Below are 13290 nucleotides of genomic sequence, written 5' to 3' on the forward strand. Positions count from 1 at the left end.
TGTTATGTTGTTGCTGATGGAGACGGGCAGTGACAGTAGAGAGGGACCTGTTAGAGGACCTGTTAGAGGTCTAGGTCTAGGTCATGTCTGTGGCATCCCAGGGCTTCCTGACTAGGGCCTCGTAGCGACCAAACAGCCATCACTGAAGTGTGCTGGTCTCTTGCCTTATCCAGCTTTTGTGGTCCTTACTTTGTCTGCCAAGGTTAGCCTTGAAGTGAAACAGGAAGTAGGTGAGGAGAGTATCTAGGCCTAAGTAGAAACTACTTGATTAAGTACCTCATGTTGTCTTTTTTTTAGGTCTTTCTACTTGCTTGCTGCACTTATTGAGTCACTGAAAACTATTGTGCACTTGTACTTTAAGGTGCATATTTTCCCTAACTTATGGGCACATGTGCCTTATCTCATATTTATTGTATTTTAATGAGAGAGAGAGGTAAGAGAGAAAAGCTGAAAGAAATTCCAGAGTACTGTTCACACCTGGCTCATGGTGGCTGTGTGTGTTGAACCTAGGATCTTGGAGCCTCTGGCACGAGAGTCTCTTTTCATAACCATTATGCTTTTTTCCTTAGCCCCTAAGGAATTTTTTACCCGTATCATTACCTTTCCTCAAAAGGAGGAATTTATTTATTTTTATTTGGATAGAGACACAGAGGCAGAGACAGAGAGAGAGACAGAGAGAGAGAGAGAGACTGAGACCACAGCACCAAAGCTTCCTTCAGTGAGGTGGGAGCCAGGCTCAGACCTGGGCTGCACACGTGGCCGAGCGTCTCAGTGTCTTTGAGCTATTTCATCGACCCTGAAAAGAAGGGACTTGAGGAAGTTCGATTTCTTTGATGCTAATGTTTTAGACTCTGAGCCTTCTGTATGTTGCACAGGACCATTTATTATGTGACCTTTTGCTTCTAGAAATGATTGTGCAGTGCACCCACTCTGTGCTCGTAGAACGCTTTGATGTCAATATCTTCCATGGATTTTTACTCTAATTTCTGTTATATGACTGTGAGCCTCTGGAGGGCATCGTGCTGCTCTCTGTAGAATAGTGGGGCAGCACAGTGTGTCACAGCAGATAACCAGGCGCCACATAGTGAATGTTCACCAGGCTAAAAACGCTCTCAAACCATTACAGAGATGGAGAAAGTTTAGACACACGCTACTGGGAGAAGCCGTTCTCAGAAGGTCACATGCAGTGTGGGTCCAGCTCTCTAACATTTGGGGAAGAATGGAGGTAGTAAAGTGGTGCTTAGCAGAAGCAGGAGAGGAGGCCCTACTCGCTGCACAGGAAGAGCAGAAAGGAATAAACAAAGTGAGACTTCTTTAAAGTAGTCTAGTGGGCACCTGCCACTGTACCTGTGATGTCACGGGGGCACCTGCCACTGTACCTGTGATGTCACGGGGGCACCTGCCACTGTACCTGTGATGTCACGGGGGGCAGCTGTCACTGTACCTGTGATGTCACGGGGGGCACCTGTCACTGTACCTGTGATGTCACGGGGGGCACCTGTCACTGTACCTGTGATGTCACGGGGGGCACCTGTCACTGTACCTGTGATGTGACGGGGGCACCTGTCACTGTACCTGTGATGTCACGGGGGCACCTGTCACTGTACCTGTGATGTCACGGGGGGCACCTGTCACTGTACCTGTGATGTCACGGGGGGCACCTGTCACTGTACCTGTGATGTCACGGGGGCACCTGTCACTGTACCTGCGATGTCACGGGGGGGCACCTGTCACTGTACCTGCGATGTCACGGGGGCACCTGTCACTGTACCTACGATGTCACGGAGTACCTGTCACTGTACCTGTGATGTCATGGGGGCACCTGTCACTGTACCTGTGATGTCACGGGGGCACCTGTCATTGTACCTGCGATGTCACAGAGTACCTGTCATTGTACCTGTGATGTCACGGGGGCACCTGTCACTGTACCTGTGATGTCATGGGGGCACCTGTCACTGTACCTGTGATGTCACGGGGGCACCTGTCATTGTACCTGTGATGTCACAGAGTACCTGTCATTGTACCTGTGATGTCACGGGGGCACCTGTCACTGTACCTGTGATGTCACGGGGGCAACTGCCACTGTACCTGCCATGTCACGGGGGCACCTGTCACTGTCCCTGAGATGTCATGGGGGCACCTGTCACTGTACCTGCCATGTCACGGGGGCACCTGTCGTATGCTTTACATTGGTTTGTTCTAGCCCTCCCCCGCCAAGAGAATTGGATCAGTCCAGTTAATTTCGCGGGCCGCTTGGAGAGGGTTCCTGAGTTCGAAAGTGCGAGAGTTTGAGAGGGTTCCCCAGTACGAGAGTTCCAGAGTTGAAGAGTTGCAGAGTTCAAGAGTTGGAGGGTTCCAGAGTTCCTGAGTTCCAGAGTAAGGGAGAGAGAGTGCTTGTGCCACCGCAAAGAGACAGCAGAGTTCTGTTTGGTGATTAGTTTGTCTTAGTTTATGAATCGTTGTTCCTGAATAAAGAAATACAGCTTCCCTGCCCAGCCGTTGTCTCCGCGTCTCTGTTACCCGCCGTGAAGCAAGCCAGCCCGGCAAGAGCCTACGAATTTTAACAACAGGCACCTGTCACTGTACCTGTGATGTCACGGGGGCACCTGTCACTGTACCTGTGATGTCATGGGGGCACCTGTCACTGTACCTGCGATGTCACGGGGGCACCTGTCACTGTACCTGTGATGTCACGGGGGCACCTGTCACTGTACCTGCGATGTCACAGAATACCTGTCACTACCTGTGATGTCACAGGGGCACCTGTCATTGTACCTGTGATGTCATGGGGGCACCTGTCACTGTACCTGTGATGTCACGGGGGACACCTGTCACTGTACCTGTGATGTCACGGGGGCACCTGTCACTGTACCTGTGATGTCAAGGGGGCACCTGTCACTGTACCTGCGATGTCACGGGGGCACCTGTCACTGTACCTGCGATGTCACAGGGGCGCCTGTCACTGTACCTGCGATGTCACAGAGTACCTGTCATTGTACCTATGGTGTCACAGTGGTGGCTCATGCATTATACTTGTGATATTACAGTGGGCACCTGTCACTGTACATGTGGCCTTAGGGTGGCTGCCAGGAGCAGTGGATTTGTAGTGCTGGCACGACCCCTAGCAATAACCCTGGAGGGAAAAAAATAAAAAGAATGAAAGAAAATAGTAAGCTAGTGTTTTTTACTCCGTTTATTTCTTGTAGGTGGTGTATGATGGACTTTTTGGAACAAATACAAACTCAAAATTAAGGACATTATCCCTACAATTTGTACATCATATTTGCATAACGTAAGTTTTTTTCTAATAACTTATAACCTTTTCAAGCTTGGATTGATAATGACTTGAGTGTATCTTGCCTAGAAAGAACTTGTATTTATTTACCTCGACACTTTCTCAGATGTTAATGAGAATGGGAGAACAGAGGGGAGGGCTGAACTGATAGTGCAGAGTTCTGCCCTGCGGTGTGTTCTGCACTTGACTTGCTGGGCCCCCTTCTAGCTGTAAAGAATTTCAGGTTGTAGTAGGGTATTTAGACATATCACAGTTATTCTCTGAGTGTATTAAGTAATCATTCGACACTGCAGCTGTAAGGTACTCATCTTAAATTGCACGTGTGTGTGTTGTTTCTAAAAGCTGTCCAGAAGTCAAGATTAAGCCACTAGGTCCAATGCTTTTGAATGGACTCACCAAGCTAATCAATGAATACAAAGAAGTAAGTGACCTTGAACTTTGTTGACAGTTTATGTTTAAAAGTATTGCTGTTAAGATTTTATAAATGTATGTGCTGATTTAAATTTTGCATCTTCTTTGGTCATTTTTCAACATTTTTACTTGAAGTCTGGAAAATTTTAGAAATTATTGCCATTTTTTGCTTTTTATAAAATAAGTTAAAAATAGATGAATGTGGTGGGATCTTATTACTTAGTAATATCAGATTATTAAAGCAGATGTACTTGTGGATACTGTGCAAAACTGGAGTGAAAAGAATTAATTTTTTTTTTAATTTTATTTTATGGCCCTTCTAGGTTTATCTGAATTTGCTCATATTCAGAAAATGCCTTAGTTCTTAGTGACTGAGATGCTACTGGTTCAAAATTGCAAACCAAAGCAAAACTAAATCACATGCCTTCAGTAGATTCTGACTGTTATCTAAGTGGGGGGGGGGGGGAACTCCATGAACTAAAGATCTTTGAATCTTGTCTGCTCTGTATCACTCTTACTCCCAGCATTTTGGAGGCACTTTGTTGAAAAACAAAAAAGGTGAAAACAAAAAACAAATAAAAAGAAGAAAGTAAGATCCCGAGACTGTAGCTGCCTTGTTTCTTAGCCGGGAGCTGAGCTCAGATGCGCGTCTGCTGTGGGATGGCGGTCGGGTTTTGATGTTGTGTGCAGTGCGCGCTCGTATGTTCTGTGGAGCTGCTCAAGCCCTCCGCACGCTGTCCTGGGCCACAAAGTCACAGTCTAGGCTGTGAGAGGCTGTGAGCACCAAGTCTGAGACAGTACACGTCAATTGCTCAGCACAGTGAACCACCTTTGTAGAGGTCACTGTTGCCAGTGACATGGTGTCCCTTCATTTCCCAGCTCTGCAGGAAAATGAAAATGAAGGACATGAAGGGGCAGGGTTAGGTCTGGGTTTCCCATCTTTCTTTTACTGAATCCTGCTACCACGGCTTTCAGAACTTTTCTGATTTTTTTTTTTTTTTAATGGCAAGAGTCAGATGCTTTGGATGACTGGTAGCAATAAAAAGCTTTTTGGGTTTTCAAGAGGGAAGTTACATGTTTTAAAAATAGGCTAGTGAGGCTTTATTACCACAGGGCTCTGTCTTTGTCTTCAGATGACTACTATATGTCTTCTTAACAGAGGAGCCACAAGACAGGCCACTTAACTGTGGAAAAGGGAATCCCATGTTACACGAGAAGCTGCAACTAACAGAACTTACTGTGTTCTGAGCAATCAGAGTACTGGTTTTCCTAAAACCACATGAAATTCTAACTATCTTGAGGCAGGACCATCTTTGGTGACTTTGATCCTTTTAATTTTTATAGTGAAAGAAGTGATAGAAATCTATTTTGACAAGCTTTAGAGAAAATCTCACAACTTTCTTCAACTTGGGGTGAGAGGATGCTAGTTTAAACCTGGAGTGAACTTGCTGCTAAGTTAAACTGTTTTCCAAATGTATTGGCAGTGTTTTGGAGATACAGGTTAAACATTACAGACAGTACTGAGCTTCTTAGCACTAGTGAAGGGGGCCTCTTTAAGTGTGACAGCATTATTACTTCATCTGGAGTAAGCTGAGAAGGCAAGCTTTGGGGTTGTTTTCCCTTATAGTAGTGTGATGCATTTCAGGTTTGGAATTTTTGTCATACTGGGTTTCAGCATCATGAAGTCAGGAAGAGGGAGATGGGCTTAATAACAAGGAGTAAATAATGCTTGTAATCACAGCAAAAAAGTTTTGGCATTTACTATTTTTTGTTGTTTTGTCTTTTTTGTTTCTTCCCCCCCTTAACTTCAAGGACCCTAAACTACTGTCTATGGCATATTCAGCTGTTGGAAAGCTCTCCAGGTGAGTAGACTCTTTCTCAGTGACAGATAAGCTTGTTGATGAACTAGGAACAGTTCTGTGACATTTGATAATGGATTGAGTACAAGCTGAAAGAAAGAAAAGGCATTTAGAGGCCTTGGCTTGCTCAGAAATGAGGACAATGATGTGAAACATTTTAATTGCTATTTGAAAGTATGTTACAGCGCTAAAGAGTAGTCTGAAAAGAGACTTGAGCTGGCTTGTGTCATAAGGGTGACATTTTCTTATACTCTAGTGACATTTGATTGACATTAATTGTCTTGTTGCTAGTTAAAACTAGTCTTTATAAGCCGGGTAATCAAAGTTATTTTAGCTAGTGATTATCTTTGTGCTATAATGAGGTAGTTCCCCAAGATGCGTTTCCTGCTGCTTAGTGCAGCTACTTCTTTTAAGATCATGCCAGCTTCCTCTGATGCCATGTCTGTCTGTCTATCTGTCTGTTGGGGCACACCACCCTTCTTGGTACTGTGTGCTGCGGCTACCTTGGGGGTAGGTTCTTACTGGCCCATGCAGAGTAGGTTTTGCTGCTTTGTTTTGTGCAGAAGAGCTTGGGGACTCACAAAAAGCCAGCCCAGATAAATGGCAGCACAGTGCTGGCATGAAGACGCAGAGCCCCTGGTCACAGCAGCTTTGCTTTAAAGCAGTTTGTTACTTCTCTGTGTTCTGACATTAAATCAGAAAGTTACATGAACGCATGGACCAACCCTAATGTTTCAACCTTAACCCTAGCCCTAGCCCTAGCCCTAGCCCTAGCCCTAGCCCTAAGGCAACACTTATCTGTTAGTATGTATTAGTCAAAGATTACTTGGACTAGCTATTTAAGGAGTCAAATGTCTGCTGCTGAAGTGATCTGGGTTTGGGGAAGGTAGTCTGGTGATGCCGACACCGTGCTCAGAGATGTAAATGCAAGTTAGGGAGCACGTGTGACATTTCTGGAAGCAATGGGAGCTTTCTGTTCCCTTACAGCCGGATGCCTCACCTGTTCACCAAGGACATCGCCCTTGTGCAGCAGCTCTTTGAGGCCCTCTGCAAGGTAGGGAGAGGTCCGGCAGACTTGCGTCTTCTGCTTGGTGGCTTACCTGAGCACCCAGCAGGGAGCAAACACTGTCCCCAACCTCTTTATAGGAAGAGTCTGAGACTCGACTTGCTATTCAGGAGGCATTATCCATGATGGTGGGGGCATACAGCGCCCTGGAAGGGGCACAGCGGACCCTCATGGAGGCGCTTGTCGCTTCCTACTTGATAAAGGTAGGCCTGACCACGTGCGGCACCGGGGCTGGAACCCTGTGCATTTTATTTTTATCTGTGTTTGTTTTTTACCAAAGCCCGGCTCAGCTCTGGCTTATGATGGTGTCGGGGGTTGTGCCTGGGACTTTGGAGCCTCAGGCATGAGAATCTCATCAAGACATAAACTTGATGCTGTCTACCTTTGCCCTACATTTATGTTTCTATGACTAAAGTTTGGGACTGATTTACTCTTCCCTGTCTTGGTAGTCAGGTGGAACATCGTGTTCAGGTAGGCTGTGTCCTGCTGTCTGTTTCTGATTTCTCATGGTGGCTGTTCAGAGCCTCCCTTATCTGAACACTCTTCTTGTCTCCTTGCTGTTGTCCAAGTTGGAAGCGTCCTGTCTTTACTGGTGGTCAAGCACAGATCCACTCTGGGAGTTACGTAGGGAACAGCACTGATCTAGGTGACATTTCCCCTCAGATACAGAAATGGAGCCCGAAGGAGTGAGGGAAAGGCATCATCCCACCGGGTCGGGGTCAGGCTTGAGCCTGGGTTGTGATACACGAGACTGAACAGGCACACTCTCAAGTGGGTTGTCCTGCTGACTGGTTTTCAAGGGAATTTTTGGGAGAAATTTGAACATAGACATATGTGCATATGTATATACACGTACGATATACAATAATATATATTCACCTGTTCGTTTCAAACAGAGAAGGGTGACGATTGAATAGGGAGTGATGTCAAAAATATTGACAAGACAACTACAGGTTTTCTCTCACTGAAATTTGACTGGCATGCTGAATTCATTTATATTGAGGGGGCTACTAAGGGCTCAGCAAGGTGTCTGCTTTCTGTTGAAATCTGAGAGGATGGCTGTGTACTCAAAGCCTGCTCTGTGCAGAGTCCCATTTATTGCTGAATGTTCTTGGCAGCCGTGTCCCTGTCACTTGTACAACAGGCGCAGACAGGCTTATTTGGATGCCTACCACATTCAGATATGTAAATGTTTCCCCAGATAGTCTTGTGGGAATCGGAAGAGTGATTTCCGCATGTAGTCTGCCAGTGCTGGTGTCCACATCAAACCGTGTGACAGTGTTTTTCACGTCTGAACTAATTGATTTTCTTTCCTCAGACTGCATTTAAAGCAGCCATGCTTGAGGCTACTGTTAAGACAGGCCTTTCACAGAGTTTCTCTTTGAATCCCAGGGAAAGCTTGAGCTAGAGAGCAAGAACTGTAGGGCGACTGGGACCGCCCCTGCTAGTCCACGTCTCCCTCACTTTTGTTCTGCTGTGACTGAAGGAATCGCCTACGACAACGTGAGAATAAGGCATCAGCATCATGGACTCTGTGACTGCTCTTCTCACTGAACTTTGTGTTCAGTGGACTTTTCTTTGGAGTCATTGTTAACTTTAGAGCCCGATATGAAAAAGTCGGGTTACTTTACTTCAATTTTTTTCATTAGAAGTCTTTATTTAAAAAAAAAAAAGATTTATTTTCAAGTGAGTAAGAGAGTGGGAAGCAGAGCTCACAGGGTGTCGGGGCCCCCACTTACAGTCCTGTGTTCTCCGTGGCTACCGCCGGCAGCATCCAGAGACCAGAGCTCTCAGAGACGCCTGCCCCAAACCACATCTGACAGATGTGGAATCTGTGTTTCTAAGAAGCGAATGCTTTGGGCTAAGTTCCCACAGTCAGCTCACTCCAGAGCCAGGTCTGTGTCTTCTGCCAGTGCTGACCTCAGCTGGTTCTAACTAAGGGGGGTGGTGATTGGCTTGGAAAACAGGAGAGACAGATCTTCAATGAGGTGAAAGGCCTTACAGGCTGAGACGAATATGTGTGTGCGTGTGTGTGTGTGTGTGTGTGTGTGTGTATATATATATATATATATATATACATACATACATACATATATATGTGTGTGTGTGTATATTTTCTTTTCTTTTACAGCTTCCTTTTAATGTTTTTATTAATTAGTGATTTATAGAATTGCAAAATAACAGAAGTAGAATTCCACACCATTCCCACCACCAGTTCTGTGTCCCCATTCCCTTCATTGGAAACTGCAATGGTTCTCCCAAGGTCACAGATATGGGTTGACTATTATTTCTCTAACTGTCTGTCTATCTGTCTCTTTATATATTTTCTCCATTTTTCCCCCCTGTGGTCCTACCTTCTCTTCCATTAAAATGTTTTTACTATGTTTATTTATTTATTGGTTAGAGATAATCAGAAATTGAGAGGGTAGGGGAGACAGAGGGAGACAGAGAGACACCTGCAACACTGCTTCACCACTTGTAAAACTTTTCCCCCTGCAGGTGGGGACTGGGGGCTCGAACCTGGGTCCTTGCTCACAGGCACCAGCCCCTTCTCTTCCATTTTAAGTCACACCTACAGCTGTTACTACTTGTGAATGTCCTTCCTCTCCAGTCCTGGAGGTGTCAGGGCTCAGAGCCCTTTGCTCATCTTCTCCCTTTCCTTCATAGTCACAGAGATTCCCAGTGAGCTTTGCATTCCCTGGGAAGTCACCTGAATTTCACTTTTGTGACTGAGTGAGAGTTGGGGAAGTACAGATGACGACTGTCGACTGTCCCGGTGACTGTGGCCCCACAGCTGGGCTGAGGACATGTGTGCAGAGTTCTGCTCGACTTGGCAGATGTGCTCAGTTCATTGCTATCTAGTTCACAGACTCTTTCCAAGTAACGCTACTGTCCAGGAGACTTTTAAGCAACTGGTTTATCACAACAGAAACATAACTTTTCTAGGCTTACAATTAAGGTGACCGGCATGAGTTGCTGGTGATTTTCTTGCTAATCTTTGTGAACATGTGTTTAACTGTCAAATAGCCAGAAGTTCAAGTCCGACAAGTGGCCGTGAAATTTGCCAGCACGGTGTTTCCCTCCGACCATATTCCCTCCAGATACTTGCTGCTACTGGCTGCAGGAGACCCGTAAGTTTCAAAGGTGTTGGTTTGAATGGGGGCTCAGACTGTATTTGGGAACTGTTAAAAAACAGACAAACAAACAATCTGAGGGGCCGGGTGTTGGCGCACCTGGTTGAGTGCACATATTACAATGCACAAGGACCCAGGTTCAAGTCCCTGGTCCCCACCTGCAGGGGGAAGGCTTCACGAGTGGTGAAGCAGGGCTGCAGGTGTCTGTCTCTCTCCTTCTTTTACTCCCCCTTCCCCCTCAGTGTCTCTCTGTCCTGTGCAATAAAATGGAAAAACTGGCAGCCAGGAGCAGCGGATTCTTAGTGCCGGCACTGAGCCCCAGGGATAACCCTGGAGGCAAAAAAAAAAAAAAAAAGAAAAAGAAAAAGTTGGCTTCTGCCTCCTAAAGACCTGGATGTGTTTTGTTTGTTTGTTTGGTAGGTTTTTGTTTATTTATTTTGCCTGTGGAATTTAGAAACAATTTGTAGACCTGAAAGCTTGGTCTTTGACCTGATATAGGCAGTAGCCATACATACATTCACACAGCGATATATGTGTTGTTTATTTGTTTGCAAACATGTCTCTAGCATCCTAAGACGTCATTTTGGAGTTAATGTAAGACAGGTAACATTGAGAAATGCTTATGGGGTTCTGTGCACATGTGTAGATAGAACAAGAGGCTGATAATAAATGCAGTCTAACCGCAGCTCTTAAATTTAAGCCCCTTCTGAGGAGGGAAATAGGAAATGTTGATGGTTTGACATTTTAGTTTGTGGAAGTGGTGCTGTTACGTTGCGATATTTGTATGAGAACAGTATTTAAGTTCATGAATCAATCCCACTAGTGTGTTTCTAGAGTCTTAGGACACAGCTTTTCACTTGTGAGACGTGCTCGGTCGGTGGACCACCACCGGCCTCAGCATGCATTTGAAAGCCGCCTAGTCGGCGTTGACGTGGAGACGGGCCTTGAAGGCCATGCGCGCAGACAGACCCAGGCGGCTCACGCAGGCAGTGCGCCAGCTCCCCCCCCCACCCCCGCTGGGCTCTGCCCTTTGGAGCTCTGCCCCTACTGCTTGTGGGAAGCTTCAGTGCTGTGCTGTCTCTGCCTATTTCTGTTTCTGTTTTTCTGTCTGAAAAACTTGACCTGGAGCAGTGGAGCCCCAGAGAGGACAAAAAAGAAAACAGTCTTTTGTGTGTCCTGTAGTCAGTCGCGCTGCAAGGTCAGTGAGACTCTGCAGCACACAACCGTAAACCATTATCTGGTGTTTCTGTTTTCACATTTTTTAAAAAATTTTAATTCTTATCACCGGTGCTTAAGAATGGTGTTAAGTGTGGTCCAGGAGGTGGCGCAGTGGATAAAGCATCAGACTCTGAAGCATGAGGTCCTGAGTTCAATCCCTGGCAGCACATGTACCAGAGTAATGTCTGGTTCTCTCTCTCTCTCTCTCTCTCTCTCTCTCTCTCCTTTTCTCTTCATGAATAAATAAATAAAATCTTTAAAAAAAAAAAAAAAGAATGGTGTAAGTAAAAGCGTGCTTCCTTTGATAGTTTGAAAGCCAAACCCAAAGTCTTTTGTGTCTGTTGTTTCTTCAGTGAGTACTTTCTTGAAAAGCATTTTCTTACTGATCCACCTGTGTGCTTTTTTAAAAAAAAAAAAATTATTTCCCATGAGGCAGAGAAGCCAGAATGCTGTTCAGGCCCATGTAGTGCTGGGGAGCCAGCCAGGAGCTCTGCTAGTCGAACCCTTTCCCGGCCGCTGTTGAGGTGAAATGTTTGGGGCAAAGAGAAGTGCTCTGACAATGTTAGGTTTTACTCTCTGAACTCTTTCACCTGTCAGGAAAATCAAACACGATCATAGAGGTAATTGAAGGTTCATAGTGTGCTGTGTGGCCTTGAACCGGTGTTGCTACTGAGGCCAGGCTCGCGGCTGGTGGCACTGCAGCGCAGCCTGTGGGGCCGTCGGGGTCTGGCTGATGCGTGTGCACCACGTGCCGGTGTATGCTGATCTTGCGATGGCTGTTAGGATTTGTCTTCCACAAAGGCGAACAAAGTTCACGCATCTGCATAATGAATTTCAGTAATACATTTTTCTGTAAGATTCAGAATAGGAAGGCATATGGCTCCAAATTTCCTGACCTTTCCCCAAAGTAATTTCTTATGCTGTATTATAAATGTCTAGATAACTAGTAATATATATATATATTAGGATGCCAAGACTCATTACAATTGCTTTTCTTATCAGTCAGATTCCTCTCTAGTTTGTGAGATTGCTTTTTCTTTTCTATTTGTCTTTCTGAAAGACGGGAAGAAGTTCATGGAGAAGCCCAGAGAGTGTTAAGGTGTCTTCCTGGTAGAAACAGAGAAGAGAATGTCTCTAAACGGATGCCTTCTTTCCCAGAAATGGTCTATTATATCCAAGAAAAGGTATGGAATCTGATTTTTCTCATCTTTTGTTTGTGATGAACAGTAGGGTAGAAGATCCCAAGATTATCCACACCACATCCACCACAACGTTCTGTGTCCACACCCTCCCACTGACTAAAGATAGCCACCATGGGGGATTTGACTGGGATAATCTGAGTTGTGTAGTCACGAGGGCTGGGCAGTGGCTCACCTAGGTCAGCGCACACGTTGACACGTGCAAGGACCGAGGCATCGCTTCTGTCACACGTGGTCATGGGGGTTGAGTTTGGGGGTCCCGTGCGAGTCTGGTACGCCGTCACTGTGTAGCCTCCAGCTCTGTTGTCAACAAGCCAGCAGCATGAGAAAGAAAGGGCAGGGCACCTGTCACTTAGGGTTTGAGATGTATCTACAGGCCGCATGATTCGGGGGAAAAAGTTCTCACTAGGAAAGTTAATAACAAGCTGTAATATAGCTAGAAACAGTGCTTTTTATTTCCTTTTCTTTTTAATCATTATGGTTTGGAACGATGTTTACCAGGCTTCCCATCGGATGAAAACTCCAGCCAAGTACGTGACTGGGACCACTGCCCTTCCCTTTAACCCAGCAGCCTTTGGAGAGGTAGGTCAACCCCATATCTTGATTTTGCTTTCTCAAAAGGGTTTAAGTGGTGATTATGCTCCAAGAGATGACTAGATAAACCCACATTGTGGTGACATCGTTCTTCACTGAGTTCATTTTGAAAAGTAGTATTTGGAAATTAGTGTTATTTTATTTCACAATAGAATCTCTAATGATATTTATCTCAGTGGATCTCTGAAAAATCCACACTCTACACTGATTATTGTTTTGATGGACTAGATTTAAATGATAAAGCCAACATGTTGTGAGTGTTTGGATTACCCAGCTTAACGGCTGGAACATGAGATCCATGAATCACGTTTGAGGAGGTCTCTGCTACCGAGCTCGCTGCAGGACCTTAAGTAAATGACAAGAGGTGGTCTTGCTCAGAGTGAGTGGGGATTCGCCTGGTGAGACTGTCTGGACTTGGAGCAGTCGTGGAAAGAGTTTTCAGAAGACCCTGGTCTTCATGAGTCTTACCTACTTTCTTTTTTCTCTTTTTTACCAGAGTCCTGTTCAGCTCTGG

General features: G+C 45.5%; 1 protein-coding gene across 4 annotated transcripts in view; it reads left to right on the forward strand.

The window, feature by feature from the left end:
• The window catches only part of ECPAS (Ecm29 proteasome adaptor and scaffold), a 119306-nt gene that overhangs the window by 60776 nt on the left and 45240 nt on the right, over positions 1-13290 (forward strand). For all 4 annotated transcript variants that reach the window (XM_060199017.1, XM_060199016.1, XM_060199018.1 and 1 more), the window contains 8 exons: positions 3207-3292; positions 3638-3716; positions 5519-5568; positions 6553-6619; positions 6712-6834; positions 9659-9762; positions 12044-12167; positions 12684-12764. In XM_060199017.1, the coding sequence (XP_060055000.1) occupies positions 3207-3292; positions 3638-3716; positions 5519-5568; positions 6553-6619; positions 6712-6834; positions 9659-9762; positions 12044-12167; positions 12684-12764 (714 nt within the window). The remainder of the gene's footprint in view (positions 1-3206; positions 3293-3637; positions 3717-5518; positions 5569-6552; positions 6620-6711; positions 6835-9658; positions 9763-12043; positions 12168-12683; positions 12765-13290) is intronic.

The sequence above is a fragment of the Erinaceus europaeus genome, chromosome 10 (genome assembly GCF_950295315.1).
Source record: "Erinaceus europaeus chromosome 10, mEriEur2.1, whole genome shotgun sequence".
In the NCBI taxonomy this organism is placed as follows: domain Eukaryota; kingdom Metazoa; phylum Chordata; class Mammalia; order Eulipotyphla; family Erinaceidae; genus Erinaceus; species Erinaceus europaeus.